At 38.5% G+C, this 22,170-nt stretch overlaps 1 protein-coding gene across 2 annotated transcripts in view; it reads right to left on the reverse strand.

Moving 5' to 3' along the window:
• Positions 1-1,351: 1,351 nt before the first annotated feature.
• NPAT (nuclear protein, coactivator of histone transcription) overlaps positions 1,352-22,170 on the reverse strand; it is a 54,727-nt gene continuing 33,908 nt past the window's right edge. Inside the window, exons 8-18 of one of the 2 annotated variants that reach the window (XM_025893335.2) lie at positions 19,262-19,349; positions 18,666-18,757; positions 18,498-18,585; positions 14,385-14,481; positions 13,626-13,754; positions 10,036-11,706; positions 8,447-8,562; positions 8,263-8,371; positions 5,492-5,552; positions 4,233-5,391; positions 1,352-2,984 (exon numbers count right to left, since the gene is read on the reverse strand). In XM_025893335.2, the coding sequence (XP_025749120.1) occupies positions 2,907-2,984; positions 4,233-5,391; positions 5,492-5,552; positions 8,263-8,371; positions 8,447-8,562; positions 10,036-11,706; positions 13,626-13,754; positions 14,385-14,481; positions 18,498-18,585; positions 18,666-18,757; positions 19,262-19,349 (3,688 nt within the window). In that variant the 3' untranslated portion in view covers positions 1,352-2,906. Of the gene's footprint in view, positions 2,985-4,232; positions 5,392-5,491; positions 5,553-8,262; positions 8,372-8,446; positions 8,563-10,035; positions 11,707-13,625; positions 13,755-14,384; positions 14,482-18,497; positions 18,586-18,665; positions 18,758-19,261; positions 19,350-22,170 lie in introns of those variants that run through there. The other variant, XM_025893337.2, reaches the window with a different exon arrangement.

Genomic DNA, 22,170 nt, shown 5'->3' on the forward strand with positions numbered 1-22,170 from the left:
TGTACCAAGTCAAGTGGTTAAATGTTTAGGGAAAAAAAATATACTCTGATCTGTACTTCACACCAGGTATCAAAACAAATTTTATATGGGCTGGGAGCTAACTCCTAATTTTAATAAGAAATAAAAGCCTAGAAACCAGTGATGACGTCTTTGACTGTATCTTTGGTAAGTGATAAGCACATGCTATGGCAGAAATGATAATTTGCTGGCAGGAATGTAAACAAAAAAATTTTCTGCAATAATTTGGCAAAATGTATTGAGATCCTTAAAAAGATATATACTAAGTTTTTAATTTGGTAATTCCACTCTCTAAAATGTCTAAGGAAGCAGCTGATAATATAAATAGCTATTTGGTTACAAATCTGTCAGTGCTGTTTTTTTTTTGAAGACTTTCTAAGCTTTTTGTTAATTTATAAATTAAAATGACTCTTAATGGTTGTCATATGGTTTTCTTTTTTTATAATATATAAAAACTGAAAAGCATTAGGAAGTTGTATTTGCTGTTTAAGTTCAGGTATGTAGAAAAAATAGGAAAAAGGTATGCCAAATGTTAATTTTTTTTATAAAAAGAAAAAAGTCTATTAAAAGAAAACATCTAATAGTAAAGTCAAAACTTAATACAGAATTTCAAGAAGTTGAGCCTGTGGCCAAAGGATGGTGGCTTGAGAAATAATGACTGCAAAATACATAATAACAAGCATTTGAAATGACATCGTATTGAAGCTTCATACTTAACTCTCCTTAAGAGTCATGACATCCAGACTTTGGCTGAGTGCTGATGGATGTTTCAACATACTACTAAAAGGTTCTAACAATATCCAGGGCTAAAATAATCAAATCTTTTAATTACAAAAATACCCAGATTTGGCACACGTTGAGGGCATTAACCACTAAATAATGTCCAAAATAAAGAGTGGATCCTTACATGTAGTTCTCAAAGTAGCCACAAGTAGTTTATGGTGTATATACCCTGACCCTGAAATGCATTCCCTGGGCATCTGAATGTTAAAAATAGGTTACCAGGTATACACTACAATTATGTCCAGGAATTTGGACTTTTAAGGTAAAAAGGGAATTATGGTTTTGCTCTTTAACATGAATGAAAGCTGCAAGCATATAAGTTGTTTTTGGACCGTATCAAGTGCAGCTCTTGGCTAGTGCCTAAGAATCTTGAATACAGTGAACTTACTTTGTGTATGACTTTTTAGTACTTAGCACCTATTAATACATATTAATTCAATAAGAAGGAAATGTTTTCCAACACTATGTGAACTTCTGAAAAAGTGACTTGCAAAGGAATTTAATTAAAGTATCTACTTGAGAATGACTGCCAATATAAAGTAATTCAAACTTTTGCAGTTAATGAAAATATTTATTCAAACCTAACTGTAGTACAGCATCAAGTTGAGTTAAATAAACATTACGGGTATGATATGTAGTTCTTTAGGAATAGGCCCCCGCCATGTCACAGAAATGTTTAACAAGACATATTTCTGCAGTAAGGCTCAGCAATTATGACGTGATTTCCACACTGAGAAACAGGAGTAGAATGGATTTAGTTTTTTAAAGGCCTAGTATAAAAAAAAAAAGGCTGAGGAAAATAACCCTTTAACAACATATACACCTGTAGAAAAAAATCCTTGATATACTGATATTCAACCAAACAGAAAGCACTTAAGAGAATATACTTTAATCTAGGCACAATCGGTCAGATATTAATGATAATTTCTGTTCTCATTTAAAAGTTTAAACCAATTTTTCAACTTTACTGATGTGTGTGAGTTGACACAGAGAAGGCACCTCTTTCATTCTCCTTAAGGACTTCTTGAGAGTAACTCTTTAACACCTTAGGGGCACAGAGACAGAGCATTATATCTCAGTACAGATACAGTTCTTTAACACAGCCCAGTTCAGGAGAAACTAAATTAAAATATAAAACTATGATTTCTCTTTTACATCTTATGATGGACATGGCTTTCTAAAAGGATACCAGAAGATAATCCTCCATACAAGCTTTAACATAGAATACAAGATTTAAATTAAATGTGCACTGGTCACTACTATGTATGAAGTTCTATGAATTAGTGCAATTCTTCAAATCCCCAGTATATGGGAAAAAGTATATACATACCAAGAAATCTCAACTACTACATAAACTTTGTATGGCTCAATAGTCTAAACATTTAAAGTTCTGTAAAAGATCCTAAAAGTTATAAACAAAAGATCAGAACACTCAGAAATGGTTTACAAAATTCTCTCTTTAGAACAGAGACCAGAACGACCAGGAGAAACACATTAAAGTGTAAAATTTCAGGAATATAATCTTTACTGCAATTATAAGAAGGGGTAATAAAGTATTCACTCTAGGAAAAACCTAAATTGTTCATTTCTAATTGCTCCACCACCAACTGAGGTTGTCGTCACCTTTGTCCTACTTTGTGGCCGTCTTTAAATGTCTTGTACGACAGTTACTGAAGGCAATTTTATAAGGAAAAGCATCATTTGTCCCCCAAAGAAGTGAGAAACTACTCCAGATGAATAAGCCTCAGTTAGGGATCACAAGTCAAAAAACACAATGTAAGAACACTAGGTTGATTTAACTTCTATTTCAACAAGATTTATACAATATTTACAGCACGTAAGTGTCAGAGCTATACAGTTTTGCAGATTGGCTTTACTTACATTTCTGCAAATGTTTTTCCCAAAATAAAAAATATACTAGGTAAATCTATTTACAAACTAGGAAGCTGCTTCAGAAACAGCATGATTCAGATATAAAGTGAAGTCTCAGTATAAGGAAAGTGCAGGTCATGCTTTTAGGCTCTGTCAATATCTCATTCCCTACACACTCATAGTTTAAGGGATACGAGTTTTAAATAGCTACTGTTCTTTTATGTTCAGAATGTTTACTCATCATAATGCAATGATAACAAAAATTTGTCCACATCCATTCCAGCTGGAAATGAACTGGGTAGCTTCTTTTTCTGTCAAAAAAAAAGGGGGGGAGGGGAGAGAAAAAGAAATGAAAAAAGAAAAGAAAAGTAAAAAAAAAGAAAAAATAAACCTAAGTTAACATATTGAACTCAAACAAGGCCAAAAAACTTTCACTTAGAACCTTGTATCAGGTTCTTCCTATACTACTAAAATTTTGCCAAAATTTTTAGTTGGTTGGAATTTTAGTTATACAGAGAAGTAGCAACACATTTTATAAATCCAAAGTTAATAAATTATACTTCAGTGGTACTTTAATATTATTTTAGGGCAAAAGACATTAAACAAATTCAGAGTTTGTGAATACTGAGACAAGACAGACCATGCTTTCTATGAAGGGGGTCATTTTCACCAAACCATAATAAGAGTCTCAGAAGCTTTCCTCACTACACGTAACAGGTACCGTTCCAGTTCCAAACACTGAGCACACACCGGGCATCTTAGAGTACTACGTTTACTCCTCCCAGCCTCAGCTAAGACGTGTGGTAGCCTCACGTCAAGGGATGCAGCTGAGCCCCAGAGGGCTCCGGGCTTAACCACAATCACAGACCAGTAAGCAGGAGATGCGGGATTCAAACCCAGGCTTGCACGGCATCAGAGCCATGAACCTTTCCCTGACACTGGACTTGTCAGAAGACATTTTAAACACCATTCTTTCTATTCAATTCACTTACTAAGTGGCTACACAGGTTTAGGAAAAACGGGTTTCAGTTCTCAATGCTGTCCCTGCATTGGCTTCCTACAGGTAACCTTGCCCAAAGAAAAAAACAGGTTAATTTAACTTTTACACTGCTCCAACATATTAACGTCTGTAAGAGCCAATGGAAGAGATGGCAGGACATGTGGAAAAAAAACCCAAGAGGTAGGAGTTGCAAAGGTGTTTTTTACTTTGTAATTCCACACAAAATAGTGGCTTCCCAATCTTTCATGCCTTATGTTATTCTCCCAAAAAACCTGGGTGCTATCATGACAGAAACAAAAACCTCCTTTCCCCAAGAAAGAGGTTCATCAATCAATGCCTTAGCAATTGTTTTGCAAATGCTTCATTTCACCTAGACAAATTCTGAGTACCATACTGGCTGAGACACACTGCTACAGAATATATTTTGTCAATCAAGACCCAAAGCTGTCTTGACCAGAGTGTTCAGTTAGGTAGCTGTGGCAAAAATGCTGAGATCTCTAATGTGAGCACTGAAGGAAGGGCAAAGGTGTGGTTTTGAAATTAAGACTTTCAAACTTGCCTTTATTTTCTTCTTTTTCATTGGGAGTGATGAATTTGCAAGATTTTTATTAGAAGCACGAGAGGTTCGTTCACGTTCATCTAATTCCTCGATTTTCCGCTTTTTTGTGGTGCTCCGGGAAGAGGCTCGGAACTGCTGGGTGTTGTCTTTGAGAGGAGTTGTCGAGGCAGTCCTGGAGATGGCTGCTCTGGAGAGAATCATGAGGGTGTGGGCAGCCATGCTTACACTGTTCTCGCTCCCTGTCTCACTGGTAGGGCTACAGGCAGGCAAGTCTGGGGTGACAGGAGGGACCATTACCTTGGCTGTGCCACTGTCTTCACCAAAACGCCTACTAGAGGGGACCTTGATACCATCTCTAGGCTCCTCTTTATGTTTGTCCCCTGCCCCTGACCCAGATGTCCGGGGGACGGGTGCATCGGAACTATCGGGAAGCCTATTTACGGGGCTAGGCCACTGGCCATCTGGCAACACTTCGGTGGCATGTTTGGTTAGTGGGTTAATCAGAGAACTGGCACATTTCATTTGTTCTTGTTTTGGATCCTTCACAGTTGTACCTACTGAAATGACATTTTTACTATTTGAAGATGTGCCTTGTTTTTTGGTTAGTTCTTGCAGTGAAGCTATGGTTTTCTCATTCCGTAAACCTCCATTTTGCTGCCCATTTGACAGTTTTGAAGTTTCTGGATTTTTCTGCCTTTCGACATCGCTGCATAATTCATTCTCCTTATTAGCTGTTGCTTTATGGAAAGATTCAAGTACAATTTCTGTTGGTGAAACTTTCTTTTCTGACTGAGTTTCTTTTATGGTGGTATGTCGGCCATTGGCAGTTTCTGATTTAGATAAAATCTTAGGCAAAGGAGGTCTCTCTCTCTCCCTTTTGAGAGCATTATTAGAAGGGGGTTTTAAGGCGGAGGACACAACAGGTGACTCAAGATTAGGAAATGCAATGTCATTCCTTTCTTTGTTCTGGGACACTGTCTTACGGTCTGTGCCCCGCGAGTCCGCCACAGGACAAGCAGTGCTATCAAAACAGAGCACACGTCGGTGGCTTTCGAATGGTCTGCTAGCTGGAACTACGCTCTCTAATGAGAAGGGGACTGTCATTTCTTCCAGTTTTTTCCCAAGATCTGTGGCCATACTCTTGTCAGACACTTCAGTTCTGCAAAATAAACAAGTCTTTTTAGCAACATAAAGACATCCTTTATGTTTCCAATCTGAGCATTCAAAGAATCTATGAAGGAAAATACTTCTATGCTCACCTTTGTGCATGACATCCAACTAAATGACTAGATGAATCCACCAAATTATTTACCTGCTTTCCTGGAATTATAAATGAAATAATTAGAAAAGGAAAACATTCCTGAGAGAAAGAGTACATTACTCTGAAAGAAAATGGGACAGACATCACACACCATGAGAAAAATTTTAAATGACAGCTAATGTAACAAATGAAGTACTCTCACCTACTGGGTTTAAAAAGCAGCTTCTAATTATTATTATTATTATTATTTAAGATTTTATTTATTTGATAGCACAAGCAGGGGGAGCAGGAGAGGGAGAAGCAGGCTCCCCCCTGAGCAGGGAGCCCGATGTGGGGCTCCATCCTAGGATCCCATGATCATGACCTGAGCCAAAGGCAGCCACTTAACTGACTGAGCCACCCAGGTGCCCCCACAGCTTCTGATTTTAGATACAAGACAAGATGATCATTCACCTATTTTAGAGAGGAAATACAGATATGGAGCAAATGACTTGCTTCAACTTTAGGCAAGTATTTTGAGTCCAGTCTCTGGATCTATTAATTACAATGTTCAACACAGCACTTAGGGGTACTCCTTAGGTCCAGAGAGTTAAAGCAAGCAATGTATTATGCCTATTTTGAGATTTTGCTGATTTGACTGTCATGTTTGCAAGCCTATGTCAGGCAGAGCACAAGCTCTGGAGTTTTAATAGCCATATTTTAATTTCCAGGGACTTAGGAATTTATGTGGGAGAGCAGGAAGATACCAAGCTGGAGAGGTAGGCACAGATGAGATTAGGAAGGACCTTGTGCCTTATGAAAGAAGTTTCAGAGAGAATCCTTGAGACTTTTAAAGAGGGAACAGGCATAAATAGACTTGTGCTTTGGAAAGTCACTCTGGCAGTAGTCGAGAAGGTGGGCTAGAGAAGAAAGGAAACTGCCATCCGAAATTCTCCTCAGGTGGCTGTCAACAGTCCAGGAAAGAGATGATGGAGACAGTGATGGGCGTTCACAGAGACACGAAGGGTCAAGGAGGACTGCGTGGTGACATTAACCAGGGGGAGAAAAGCAGGCAGAAGGTCCCTGTGGAGCAAGAAGGGAGCCTGAGACACAGAGTCTGAAGGTCTGGAGTCAGGTAGTCCCCAAGGCAGGAGTGCAGTAATTTAGTGGTGGGTCCAGAAACCACCAACAGTGTCAACTGCCAGAGGGAAGTAAGGTCAGGATGGAAAACATCCAGAGGCACTGATGATCTCAGTTTAAACAGTTTTAGTGAAAACATGAGAAAAGACAATAATGTGGATGAAGAAAGCATGGGAGACAGGAGAAGTTGGGGATGAAGGGTTGGCAGGTGAGACAAACCCAAGGAGCTTTACAGCCAGAGAGGGAAGAAGGATCCAAACAAGAAAAATACAGGACATACAGAAGACAGAAGATGCGGGTAGACAGCATCAACTGTAGAAAGGACAAGAGCATTATTCCTGTAAGAAAGAAAGGAACGAGAGGAAGTAGAACAGGTACACACCGAATGGGAGTGAGGTGGGAAAATGGAGTTTACTACTTACTGATCGGCTGGGAGAGAAGACCACTGGCCTAGAGTGAGGAGGGTGGGGACTGGGTAGGTAGGAGAAGAGCTGTAGGAGTTTGGAAGAGTCTGAAAGGAGAATGGGAAAGAAAGGTAGGAAGACATCTGAAATGGCTGCTAAGTGGCAGTGAGGGTGAGACATTTTTCAAGTGGTCGTGAACGGCCCCACTTCTAAAGCAATGCTGACAAGCCCAGGTACAAAGGCAGAGAGGGATGTTTGGACAGATCCAGGGCTGGAAGGCAGGGGGATGGCAGACGAATGTGCACTTGGAAGAGTGGCTGAGGTGGTGGATTGTGGGTCTAGCCTGGATGGGGAAGGAAGGGAACCCAGGAAGGAAACAGAGGTTCAGGAAAAAGTGAGGATTCGAGGAAGGGGAGCCCTCGCTGGCTGAAGAGCGTCACTGTACGGGAACGAGAGGATCCTGGGACAGGTCACTGCCTTTTAAAAACTGCACAGGGAAGTGCGAAGGGGAATGTTAAAGGTGAAGCAGTGGGAGAGATTAGCTGCCATGGAGATCAAGACTTAGAAATGGAAGGTGTCCGAGAATTCGGAGGGCGAGGATGGTGGGCAGACTGACGACGGGGGCATTGTCATCCACGAAGATGGAGGAGTTGGAGGCAAAGTCTGATGAAACCCCTCAATGAAGACCTGGTGTTATTTTGTAAATAGTGTCTTTTGTTGAACAGAAACCTTTAGTTTTGGAGCAGTCATGCTATCAACTTTTTCCACTGATAATTGTGTTTTTTGCATTTTTATAAAGCAATCCCTTTATCCCTTTGTCTCTAAGATATTCTCTTACATTTCTTTCACTGCCTACCTGTATTGCTTTACACTTTCAGGTCTTTAATCATCGTAGATGATTTGTGTATGGTTTGAGGAAGGGATCTTTTTCCTATAGCATATATAATAGCCAAAAAATTTACTGAACGATCCTTCCTGTCCTCAGTGACTTCTGATGCTATATCCATCACATACAAGTTCTCATAAGTACATGGTCTCTTTCTGAACTCTATTTTGCTCCATTTGCCTTTTAGTTTAGATAACTAAAAACAAAACAAAACAAACAAACAAAAAAAACAACTTTAAGCAAAGACTGGAAATCACCTGTTAGGAATGAAATAGGTATTCGGAAACAAATACTGTGGTGCTGCTGTAAACAAATGAGCATACAGACATAAAAGTGACATTAATGAACATAAAAATGTACCTGTACCAGGCTTGTTTCTTAGTCCCTGAGTCTTCTGAGATTTTGGAGGGATGGGAATTTGAGGGATACTTCTATTGCATACAGGTGCTGCCAAAGGCATATGAAGGAGCTAGAAGAGAAGCGGCCATGAATGATTCTCGGTTTGAAAAGCATCGCTGCACCATTTTCAGTTCAGAAATCTTACCTGCTGAGGAGGAGCAGAAAAGGTATTTCCATTCTGTCCAACCACAGACACAGGGATCATTCCCACCATTCCTTGGAGCACAGGTTGGACGGGAGAAGCAATTATGATGGCAGATCCTTAAAAAGAAATTCTCAGTAAGATTCTCTCTCAAACCAAAGACTCCAAGTAACATTTAAATTTTCTAAAATTGTAATCCTTTTACCTTAGAATCTACTCTTTTTTTGTTGAAGATTTTATTTGAGAGCGAACAAAAGCGAGAGAGATCACAGAGGGAGAGGGAGAAGCAGACTCGCAGAGTGGAGAGTCTGATGTGGGACTTGATCCCAGGACCCTGAGCTGAAAGCAGACACTTAACCGACTTAGCCACCCAGGGCCCCTAGAATCTTCTGTCCTTAAAAAACTTTAGGAACAAGAGCAAGGCTAACAAATTAAGAAAAAATTAATCTGAATATTCAAAAGTAATCTAATTGCATTTGGTCAAGGTAAATATTCTAAGCATTAGACTTCACAGCCAGGAGATCACATTACAGTTATATGTTGATTCTTCTAGATTATAATAATGAAACTGATTAGAAACATGACGGTGAAGGTTTCAAATTTGAATCATACCACAAAATTAGGGTCTCAGCTGAATGTTAACGGCCCAAGACCTGCTCAGAACGCCAACCTATCATCTTAGTGGTACTGGTCAGAAAGGGTCCAGAGAAATGTACCAACAGTCAAAACTATGAGGGGAAATGACAATGCTTATATGGTCCTTAGAAGTCAACACTATAGTCTGTGGCTATCCTATTTTATCCCTAAATCAAACTTTTCCTTATATTCACTAACTGCTCTTGTCAGGTGGAGCTCACTTTCACGAACACCCACTTCAGTCTCTCAAATACCCACCTACACTCGACAACTCCCTCCCTTCACTCAAACCACGACTTCATTTCTCTGAGTTTCCGCTGAAGTCCCAGTCTTTAGTCATTCTGACCCCTCTTTTTTTTTTTCTAAAGATTTTACTTATTTATTTGACAGAGAGAGACACAGCGAGAGAGGAAACACAAGCAGGGGGAGTGGGAGAGGGAGAAGCAGGCCTCCTGCGGAGCAGGGAGCCTGATGCAGGGCTTGATTCCAGGACCCTGGGATCATGACCTGAGCCGAAGGCAGACGCTTAGCAACTGAGCCACCCAGGCACCCCCTGACCCCTCTTTTAAAAGAGGTTATTTTAAACAGCATTTCAAAAGATCCATCAGGCTACTAGTTAATTGTGTGTATTTATTCAGATTTTATTATATGCCTACAATATTAAAAAAAAGGGGAAAGGAGCTTGGGAAGCAACACGTAAGGAAAGGCAGATGAATGTATCCTCAGCTCCATCTTCAAGGATCACTGAAACCAATGAATTTCATAACTTATAGCAGATTTAAAACAAGGTATGGGTGAATTCATCAGGGAGAGAAAAGAGGGGGCATAATCACAAATTTCAGTCTTTTCTCACACTGTCTAGCCACGATTTCATTCCTCCTAGTCAATAAATGCACACACAAGAGAAATTAGGTCCCATTCCAGAGAAATGAACCTCATTGTGTTTTTAAAGTTACCTTGTGAAAAGCTGGGTGACACAGTGTGGTTGACGGCGAACACACTGTTTGACCTCGGGGGTGTCTGTAACTGGGGCAGGGGTGGTGGAGCGGTCACGGGGGCAGAATTCCCAGGCACCACCACCACATTAGACTGACTTCCAGTTGTTCCTAGGGCTGTTGGATCTGTCACACAGGTAGCTATGAGAATGTTACTTGAATTGCCAAAAGTCGTGCTCGTAGCCGGCATCAACTGTATGTACCCCCCATCCTTGGAGACACACGGTGTGACGGTGGATGAGAAAGCACCGCTGCCTTCATTCTGAGCGCCGTTTCCAGGAGAGTCCTCAGGTTTGAGGGCCAGAAGGCTTTGTTCCCCTGGCGTGGAATCCCCTAGTCTGTCAGCAGATGTGACAGCACCTGCAGTCTCTTCTGAAGACAGGCATTTAACTAACTCTGCATCTTTGGCAGGAGACTTGGCAGGAGAGGACAGTATTATAGTCGGCAAGTTTTCCCCACTGATACTGGAAACAGCACTGTTCAGTTCAGTATCTGAGGAAACAAATGGATCGTCACTAATGATAATTTTGAGAGAGACAATATTTGATGCATCTATGTCTGTTGAATTGTCCACTGCAGGTTTTTCACTAGTCTTTTGGGACTCAGGGGGAGAATCTCCCACCGAAGAACACACAGATTCTGAAGGAAGAGACTGCTTCTCTTCCAGAGGATGACCTTCTGGAGCCATCAGTGCAACCTCCCCACAGTTACCAGCTTCACCTAAAGTGAGAAAAATACTATCTCCATCTTCTTTTAAAGACGCAGGCTCTTGTGAATCGACAGCGACTTTCTCAGACTTGGAGGGCTGACTTTCATGTTTTTCCATATGACTTAACTCAGGTGCTGATGAATCCTCAGATGGTTGTTTAACTGAAGACACCGAATCTTCAAGACGAATGTCTACCTGTTCGGATACATTTAAACCTGAACTTTCAACTGACAGAGGTAGTATTTTATTTGGAAGTGAAGAATTATCTTGGCAGTCTGCACGTTGTGAGGCAACTGGCAATCCACCGTGAACCTCAGTTTTATTCTGGTGCATTTCTCTAGGGTCTGACTTAGAACCAGGGAGAGTAGTAGTTTTAAGTCTTGCTGTGTTGTTAGAGCTTTCACAAAATTGACTTGTTTTAGATGTCTTTCCAGTTAATGGAATAGTTTGGGATAAAAGCTGAGAACTCTTCCCAGAGAGAATTAAGTTTTCACCATTAGTTTCACCACCAAGAGAAACAAACGACGTCACTGGTAGAGCGGCCGGATCAGGCTGCAAGGGAGGCTCCCGCGGTGTGCTGGACAGCAGAGGAGTCTTTCCAACCTCCAGCGTCATGGCGGTGTCAGTGGGCATCTGATGGGTGTACAATTCAGCACAACGCTGATTACATTCAGCATCAGCATTTACTCTTTGGTTAAAGTCATTCAAATGAGGCACAGACTCAAAGGTAATATCAAGGGTACACTTCTGTCCATTAGGTACAACTGTTTTAAATGCCTTTTTCTGGATGCTAGAGCCTATCTGAGGAAAGTGTTCCTGGGCTTCCTGTCCAAGCTCCTCATGGTTGCTGCTATTCTTCAAAGCATTTGAGGTGTCTTCATTTTGATAGGATGCACAAAATGGGGGCTGCCCAGACTGATCATCTGCAAAATACAAGGATGGTAGAACAGTGAATATGTATTCCTTTCTGAGGGAGTCACGTTCACTGTTTTGCCTCCTTGGAAGCAACTCATCTTTGATGTACTGGTTAGCAGAAGTCTGAAAAGCCGTATCTCACGTTTTCCGAGTATCAAAAAACTTACAGGTACTTTTAAAAAAATTACTGATGCCTTTTTAAACGAGGGCCAAACTGTTTTTCCAACCTCTTAGAAAACAAGTGACGCAAAGAAGGAAAAAGTACATAGGTGTAAGAACGTCTAATGTTTATCAGTACGTAAAAAAACTGGCCCTACATGTGTCGTGTTTTTCAAAATAGCTGACTTTTCAACTTGTACCATTTCTATTGGCCTTACTTTTTTGGATATATTCTTCAAGGTGAAATGGGCCAAGTACATTTTATATGATCAACATTTGATGTTATCATGTCCTGTTTGGAATCTTCAACACACACTTATTAAAGATCATCAACCACATGATTAGGGCTGGGATAAAAGACGAATGACCTAGTCTCTGCCCTTGGGGAGATCAGCCTATTAAGGAAAGCAGACATAGAAAGAGATGATAAAACACGTAAAAATTGTAATAGTATAGGAGCAAAAGGCAAGTCTTTGTGCCTAATGGAAGTGACAAAGTGTTAAAAGGGAGCTATTATGAGAGGAGATCTGAACAGAAGAAATGTGATTTGCTGGGATAAGGAGGACGTTTCAAGAAGTAACAGCAAAATGACCAACTGAGTCACAGAGCACTCAGTGTGGGACAGAACAGTAGTGGTAACAAGATGAAAAACACAGGAAGGGTCTGGAAAAACGTCTGTCACCTACGGTTCTGTTAATGGGACACTGGTAAGTCATCTCTGGTTAAGAGCACGTTTGGATCCTCCCGTGGGGAGATGGGCAGAAATTACATCCAGGCCACGTCAGCTTCAGTGAAGTGGCAAGACTCTGAGAGGAGATTTCGAGTTTCATTCTGTGCGCAGTAGAGCGCTTAAGTGAAGCCTAATTTTCCACACAAAATAACACTGTAATCCAGTCCAAGAAGAATTAGAGAATTGGGCTTCAGTGCAGGCAGAGGATTCAGAGTGGGAAAGGAGTCTGAGATATTCCCAAACTACTTTTTGGAAGACATGATGTGAAACTTGGAAGCCATCGGGTTTTTTTTTTTTTTTTTTTGCAGTTGGAAGGGTAACAGCATTTAAGCAGACAGACAAAAAAAGATTATTTTGGCATAACTTGTTACTAACAGAACGGATAAAAATGATACTAAAAAGGCACAAAGTTTAGCATGTGTGAGATGCAAGAGTAATGGTTGTATCTGAGAAAAACTGACCCACAGGTTCAATTATGTGCCAAATTGGTACTCCACTGCCACCTCACTGGTATGGGAGGCAGAAATGAAAAACTGACTTGGTAGACACATAGGACTATGACCTAAAGCCTTATAAGATCCATACTGCAAGATTTTCACTACAGTATATAATTTCCTTGAAATAAGTGAGATATGGATGCTGAGCAGTCAGCTGAACTTGCTTACCAGGCTGCTGAATGATTAATACCACATACTAACCTTACAAAGCAGGGATTTGAATTTATGCCACAAAAAAATTATGTTAAATGTTACTGTTTTTTGTCAAACTGGACCACACCATTAAAACTAAATTGTGCATGTCAAGAATCTATTGCATCACAAAAGAATGAGTACTAAAAATTCACCTTTTATTCAAATTACTAAAAAGCTTGGGATTTTTTTTTCTTTAATGAAAAGAAAAAAAAAAAAACCCAAAGAACACAACAAAACCTATGTGGCAATTGAACAACTTCCAAATTAAACAGTATTGTCTGCCTTTGAAATTTTGAAACTGATATTAGGATTTAGATGGAAGATATTAACAAAACCAAATTCTTACCAGACTGTTCTGTTTCAAAAGAACCTTTAACTGCTAGATTAGTTCCATCTGCTAAGACTACACCGGTATTGCTTTCCAGATGCTGACTGGAAATGCCTTGTGACATATTTTTATTATTCTTTGATTTACCTGTTAAAAAGGGAACAGGGAAACAACTGGTTAAATTATCAAAATAAAAATAAGCATCAGTTAATACAACCTGATGGTGATTAAGCAAATGTTAGGCTTTATGTTAAAGTTACGGTCTTCTGGATGTTTTTTAACATGTTGCCTTGTATATCATTGACAAAAACAAAGATTTTTCCAACAGACCGGTAGTTCTTAAACTTTAGCCTATATCAGAATCATCTGGAGAATCCAAGAATTTGCATTTTTAACATGTTCTCAGATAATGTTGTATGCTGGGGTGGAGACTACACTTTGAGAACTACTGCACAAGGTCATAAAATTGAGGGCAGTGGCCAACCTCTTGTATTCCGTATGATCCAACTGTGTTTAGTACAATGTATGTGCAGTAGTGATGTCAACATATTTGTGTTGACTGCCAATAATGCTCACAAAATATACAAAAGGTTCTCCATTTTTACAGCTCAAGTTTAAGAAAAAAATAACTCCCACCCCTCCTTTCATAGCCATATGTTTGCTTTGATGAAAATAGGACATTTTTTCAGATGCTCTGGGAATGTTGCTTCAGTCTGGTTAAATTGCCAAAGAAATGGAAACTTTTTTCTTCTAACTGCCTTGAAATGGTCTACTTACCATAGTCAAAGAGATCAAAGAGTGCCTGAAATGCTGGATCTGATTCTGTTTGTTCCAATATATCCTGTATAGCTTCCTCAGACATATGGATTTCACTCTGCAAAAAGAAGTGATCCTAACTGAATTAGTATATGGTTTAATAACAGCAAAATAATTAGAGGGCATATGATACTCTCATTTTTTATAAATAATTACTTCCCTCCATGAAAATTTCTTCTGATTCTAACACTAGGGTCATTTGAAACAAATAAAAACAACCACACCAGCAGGTAGAAGTGAATGTTCCCTAATTCTACTTCCTAGAGTTAACTGCTTTGGTGAATATATTCCCAAAATTAAAATAAAACGAACACAGGAACTATAGTTATGTGTGTGTGTATACATCTTAAATGAAGTCACACTATGTTTTTTTCAACTTGACATCCAGCACTAAGTTTACATTGTGCGGCATAATGCCTTGACCTACATATGCTGTGAAATGATGATCACAGTAAGTTTAGTTAACATCCATCATCTCAAGCAGATACAAAAATAAGAAAAATTTTTTTCCTTGTGAGAACTCTTAGGACCTACTTTCTTAACAATTTTCAAAATATACAACACAGCAGTGTTAACTAGTCATCATGTTGTACATTAAAGCCCAATACTTATTTATCTTTTATCTAGAAGTTTGTATTTTTGACCACCTTCTTCCAATCCGCCCCGCCACCTCAACCCCCAACCAATGCCCTGTCTTTAGTAACCACAAATCTGATCTATTTTCCTATTAGTTTGGGAGATTTCTATATAAATCTTGCCCCTTTTATCTCTCTGCTTTGGTCTCAATATTAAATGTTTTCTTCAAATGTTGTACAATCCTTGCTTGTCTGTTCACATTTATCCTTTTGTAAGACTTTATTTGTCAGAGAGACTAGGGCCTTCATTTACTCTTATTCTAACAGAGAATTAAAATTCTCAATTTTAGTTATTTATAAATCATCCCACAATGTCATATTCTTCAAGATTAGTAAGGCATACATTTGAATCCCATGAGAGAGGAAATTCACATGGAACAAGAGTTAAAGTGGAACTTCCATGAACTGATAAAAACTTGGGACTTTTTAAAATGCTTATAAAATGAAAAGAAAAACTCGTTTGAAATTAAAGAGCCAGTTCACTTTAATTATAAAGATGTACAGAGAACATCAACAATTCTCGATGAAATATGATTTGGGAGGAGTCCAGGAGCTTGAACAAGTGTTTCTATACCCAGGAACTTGAAAATACAGTAATGTAAATAATGTCGAGAACACAATATAATCGAATTATGAAACGCTGGATAGTCTTATAAAAATTGTTGACGAAATGCACTTTCCTAGTAAGTCATTTTATTCTCAACTGTAAATATTACAATCAAAAGAACCTTGAAATGAATGTTCCAAAGGTAACTGCAAATCGATCTTCTAATATTTTTAAAACTCAAGGTATAATTTACACACACTAAAACGCACAGAACTTAAGTCCACAGTTCAGTGAGCTTTGACAATTTTAAGGACTGTGTAACCACCACTCCAGTAAAAAGTGTGAAACGGGGCACCTGGCTGTCTCAGTTGGTGGAAGTCTGCAACTCTTGATCTCAGGGTTGTGAATTTGAGCCTCTTGTTGGGTGTAGGTTACTTAAAAATAAAATCTTTAAAAAAAAAAAAAAAAGGTAAAACATTTCCACCGCCCAAGAAAATCACACATCTGTACACACCATTCCCTTTTCTAGAGCATTCCGCCTTTGGCAAATTACTACCCTCACCCTCAAAAAATTTCTGATTTCTATCAGCATGATTTTGTGTTGCCTGTTTTAGAACTTCATACAAACGGAAGCACACTATATACATACATTCTTTTAGTCTATCTTCTTTGATCAACATGTTTGAGATTCATCCAAGTATGTTATGTGTATCAGTAGCTTAGTCCTTTTTATTCTTCACCAGTATTCTATGACTGCCAAATTTGTTTATTCCTTTTTTGTCGATGGACATCTGGTTTTACTGTTTGTCTATTAGGAACAAAGCTGTTACAAATATTCTGGTAGAAGTCTTTTTGTAAACATATGTGAACATATTTATTTCTTTTGGGTAAAAACCTACTAACTGCCAGATCATAAGGAAAGTTACAGGTGTATACATAACTTTGTTAACTATCAGTTTTCTGAACAGGTTATACTATTTTATAACTTCTCATCAGCAATTTTTCAGAGTTCCAGTTGTTTCACATCCTTGTGAACATCTGGTATTGTCAGATCTTTAACTTTCAGCCATTGTAGTGTGAATGTGAAACGGTATCTCATTGTATTCTTAACTTTCAATTCCCGAATAACAAATAATCATGGCCTCAGTGGCCATTCCTCTATCTTCTTTTGTCTGGTCCAATCTTTCACCCCTTTCTTAAAATGGGTGGTTTATCTTTTTATTATTGATTATGGAAGCTCTTTCTATATTTCAGATAAAAATATTTTGACAGATGCATGTGTTATGAGTATTTTCTCCAAGTTGGTGGTTTGACTTTTAATTTTTTGTTAATGATGATTTTAATAAGCAGGTATTTTAAGTTTTACGGAAGCTTTTTTTTTTTTTTTAAACAGTGATTTGTATAGCCTGAGAAATCTTGCCTTCTCCAAGGTCACAAAGACTTGTAAGTATTTTTAATACTTCACCTATTTATACAACTGGCTAATTACTTCTCAGTGAATCTGATGTTTTTACTACTCAGTTGGGCAATTTGTCTTGCTGTTCTTTTAAAAAGTTATTTAAATCTGAATTTAACTTTTCCCAAATATACAGTATTACAAAGCAAGAGCAGAGGGTTGTGTCTTATAACGTCTCACAATATTAACACAGTGCCTTGATTATGGGAAGTATCTGATGTCTGTGGAGAAAATATAAACAAGCAATTGAAGACTATAAAAATTTAGAATAGGGTGTATTCACCTGTTAAACATTAAGACAGGAGAAGTTTTTAAAAAGAAGTACTGGTAGATAATTTAAAGTTGCTTTAAAAAGTTCGTCATATTTTGTTAAATTTACTGAACTTCACTACAGGAAAATGTAGCAAATTGTTTTTTTAAAGTATTTTGAAGGAAAGACCAAAAAAATAAAAATAAAAAAATTCAGTGGTTTTTACCTAGAATTCACCTGAAAGCAAACCTGCTATAATGAATTCGTTTGGTGGGCATGACAACAAGAATGGATTACACCATCCAAGAGTCCAAGTCAAAGGATGAGTTACCATCACAATCTCAGCTCCTGAGGAAGGATATGTGCACATGAACAAATCTTTTTTTTAAAAAAACACATGAATAAATATTAAAGATAAATTGTTAAAGTCTTCCTTTACCAGCTGATGTTCTTCCATCTTCACCATCACTAAATAGCAACAGTAACTATAGTCCCATCTTCCTTCTCTTGGCAGTAAACTTCAGACAATTTATTCATTTAGTTAGTAACCTTTCTTTTTTAAAGTGTCTTGTTCATTTTACTTGGATTCATTATACACCTTTAAGATAATTTCATTGTTTCCTTACATTTTTATGCAGTGTGTAGCAATGCAATATATACATGTTGTATGGTATTGTTGCTACAGCTGCGACACAAACATACCCGCTTAGGAACCTTTAAGTATTAAATACTTAGATACCCACTGCTGACTGCTGTATGGCTACAGTGTTGTACTGATACATGGAAGAATTAGAGATATTAAATGGGTTAGAGATGTCTTACTACTTTTACCATTTAAACAATACAATTTACACATTATTTGAAAATTCACGAATTCATTTTCAAGAACAGGTTACATTTATGTCTGACAATGAAGGAAATCTCTAACTAAAATTATTATCTTAAATAATTTTATACATCTGTTGGCAATGGTTTTTTTTTTTTTTTTTTTGGTCAAGATTTTATTTTATTTAAGTAATCTCTATACCTAACATGAAGCTCAAACTTACAACCCCAAGATCAAGAGTCACATGCTGTACTGACTGAGCCAGAAGGCACTTCTTGGCAATGGTTTTGAAGTGAAAACAAAATACCATCAGTTTTAACTATGAGTATATGCACTACAAACACACACCCTAACCTATACCTGAAGTCCCAGGAGTTCATCAATTGAAGTCTCCGGTTCCGTAGGATTGCTCTCTGTTTGCTTAGGTATTTGTGCAATATTGTTGTCGCTGTAATACAGTAAGAAACATTGTTACCATAGCTCTCAATTAGGTGAAAACAATTAGCATCATCAGCACACATAGCTTACCTAGTCAAAAATTTATTAATGTTTTCCGCAAGCTTTTCTTGAAGAGATTTGTTACTTAATATTTTTTCTCGTGCATTTTCAATAACCATTTGCTGGAAAAGAAAATTAATATTAGTAAAGAATAGGGTAGAGCTTCTAGTTAACGGGAGCTAGCTAGTTTTAATAAATCTAGGTGGAAACTCAGAAGTTACCGTGGCTCTGTTTGTATAAATACCTGAATACTACACAAGTGTTACCACAGATCCTTCACCAACTCTTTCTTCACTGATTACAAAACAGTTCCAAACTCTAAATTTTCATACAAGGTTTTTAATAATCTGACTCTAGTAAAATGCCTGATTATGTTGCATAATCCAGCACCCACAATGTATTTATTGTTCCCTGAACAGCACTGCTTCTTACTTGGTGCACTTGCACACGCTATCTATTCTAAATGGACTGTCTCCTACTCATACATTTTACTCTCTATCCCAAGGAAATTACCCTGCAGTTTTATAGAAATACTGTAACACACACACACACACACACACACGTAAATATCACTATTTTAAAACTCAGGAATATCTCAAACTGCAAAGCTTGGTAAGGTCACTTACTTTTTCTACTGCAAATGCATTTGGATCCTGGAAATTCCGTATTGTTGAATGAGGCCCAGACAAAGTGTTACTTTTCCTTTGAGATTCACTGAAACACATTTTAAAGCTTGTCTTTTAACTAGTATGAAAAACAGATTCGATGATAATTACATATAGAGATATAAATCTTAAGGTCATGGAAGAACAGGTATTTTCCCTCTCTGTGGTAGCAACAAAGGGCAAGAGTAGAAAACCATTACTACACCGCATTAGTAAGAAATGACTCTGAGATCCAGCTTTACCAATTACTATGTGGTCTGTAGCAAGTTAAGTTCCATTTGTTTTATTTTTAAGATTTATTTATTTGACAGAGAAAGAGAGACTGCGCACGCGTGTGTAAGGACAAGCAGGGGGAACGGCAGGCAGAGGGAGAAGCTGGCTCCCTGCTCCCAGTTCTATTTGACCTACTTTATAATGGGGTAAGATCAACTGCATTATTGGGTTTATGAAAGAACCGAATAAGATGAAGTATGTGTAAAAACTATTTTTTTTTTTTTTTTGAGACCGTGCACACAAGCTGGGGTGTGGGGAGAGGGTCAAGAGAGGAGAGAATCTTTTTTTTCTTTTTGCAGTTTATTATAATTCTTAGTATCTTTTTTTGGCAATTTTTTAAAATTTAAATTTCATTACCATATAGTATATTGTTAGTTCCAGAGGTAGAGTTCAGTGATTCCTCAGTCTTATAGAACACCCAGTGCTCATCACATCTCATGCCCTCCTTCACGCCCATCCCCCAGTTACCCCATCCCCGCCTCCCACCTCCCCTCCAGCAACCTCAGTTTGTTTCCTAGGATTAAGAGTCTCTTACAATTTGTCTGTCTCTGATTTTGACTTATTTTTCCCTCCCTTCCCCTACAGATCCTGTTTTGTTTCTTAAATTCCACATAAAAGTGAGATCTTATGAAAATTGTCTTTCTCTAGTTGACTTATTTCACTTAGCTGAGAGAATCTTAAGCAGGCTCCACACCCAGCATTGAGCCCAACATGGGGCTCGACATCATGACCCTGAGATCACTACCGGAGCTGAAATCAAGAGTCAGACACTTAATCGACTAAGCCACTCAGGTGCCCCTGTGTAGAGACTTTATGAAAAGGCCAAGATTTCTATAAATGTTAGATACTGTCATAGTTGTTTTATTATTAAAACAATAAAGGAGGCTGAGGTCAGCCTTGAATGAGAGACTACCAACAGTAAAAACTAACAAAAATATCCATGGCATGGCAGTTAAGAAATCAGAAGAAGCACTTAAAAACTATTATCTCTCTTTTCTGAAATATCCTTCAAACAAAGACACACAGATTAAGGCAGAAAGAACTTTGGTCTCAAAGACTCCCTGAAAAAATTTCTGACTTTAAGACTTGAAATATGTGTTCGTGGACATGCTACTATTATTCCTATTTATTTAAAAAATTGATTGATTTTATTTATTCATTTGAGAGACAGAGAGAGCACAAGCAGGGGGAGTGGGAAAGGGAGAAGGCTCCCCAGTGAGCTGGGAGCCTGACATGGGGCTTGATCCTAGGACCTCAAGATCATGACCTGAGCCGAAGGCAGACACTCAACCACCTGAGCCATCCAGGCGCCCTAAAGAACACACTTATTTAAAAAAACCTGAGATACCACCAATATTTTTAAATTTAATTTTATTATGTTGTTAGTCCCCACACAGCACATCATTACTTTTTGATGTAGTGTTCCATGATTCACTGTTTTCGAATAACACCCAGTTCTCCATGCATTACGTGCCCTCCTTAAATACTCATCACTGGGCTAACCCATCCGCCCACCCTCCTCCCCTCTGAAACCCTCAGTTTGTTTCTCGGAGTCCACAGTCTCTCATGGTCTGTCCCCCCCCCTCTGACTCCCCCCTCTTCACTATTCCCTTTCTTCTCCTATGGTATTCTTTATGTTCCACAAATAAGTGAAACCATATGATAATTGACTTTCTCTGCTTGACTTATTTCACTTAGCATAAATCTCCAGTCCCATCCATGTCAATGTAAAAGTTGGGTATTCATCCTTTCTGACGGCTGAGCAATATTCCCTTGTGTATATGGACCATGTCTTCTTTATCCATTCATCCGTTGAAGGGCATCTCGGCTCTTTCCACAGTTTGGCTATTGCAGACATTGCTGCTATGAACACTGAGGTGCATATGGCCCTTCTTTTCACTACATCTGTGTCTTTGGGGTAAATACCCAGTAGTGCAATTGCTGAGTCATAGGGTAGCTCTATTTTTAATTTCTTGAGGCACCTCCACACTGTTTTCCAAAGTGGCTGCACCAGCTTGCAGTCCCACCAACAGTATAAGAGGTTCCCCTTTCTCCACAACCTCTCCAACATTTGTTTCTTGCCTTGTCAATTTTTGCCATTCTAACTGGTGTAAGGTGGTATCTCAATGTGGTTTTGATTTGAATTTCCCTGATGGCTAATGATGTTAAACATTTACATACATTTACATACAAGTTAGCCACTTGTATGTCTTCTTTGGAGAAGTGTCTGTTCATGTCTTCTGGCCATTTTTTGACTGACTTGTGTTTTTGGGTGTTGAGTTTGAGAAGTTCTTTACAGATCTTGGATATCAGCTCTTTGTAGTGTCATATGCAAATATCTTCTCCCATTCTGTGGGTTGCCTGTTTTGTTGACTGCTTCCTTTGCTGTGCAGAAGCTTTTTGTCTTGATGAAGTCCTAAAAGTTCATTTTTGCTTTTGTTTGCCTTTGGAGATGTATCTTGAAAGAAGCTGCTGTGGCCGATGTTCAAGAGGTTACTGCCTATGTTCTCCTCTAGGATTTTGATGGATTCCTGTCTCACATTGAGGTCTTTCATCCATTCTGAGCTTATCTTTGTGTAGGGTGTTAAGAGAATGGT

The sequence above is a fragment of the Callorhinus ursinus genome, unplaced genomic scaffold (genome assembly GCF_003265705.2).
Source record: "Callorhinus ursinus isolate GAN/ISIS: 27379988/994484 unplaced genomic scaffold, GSC_fseal_2.0 scaffold19, whole genome shotgun sequence".
Taxonomy (NCBI): Eukaryota; Metazoa; Chordata; class Mammalia; order Carnivora; family Otariidae; genus Callorhinus; species Callorhinus ursinus.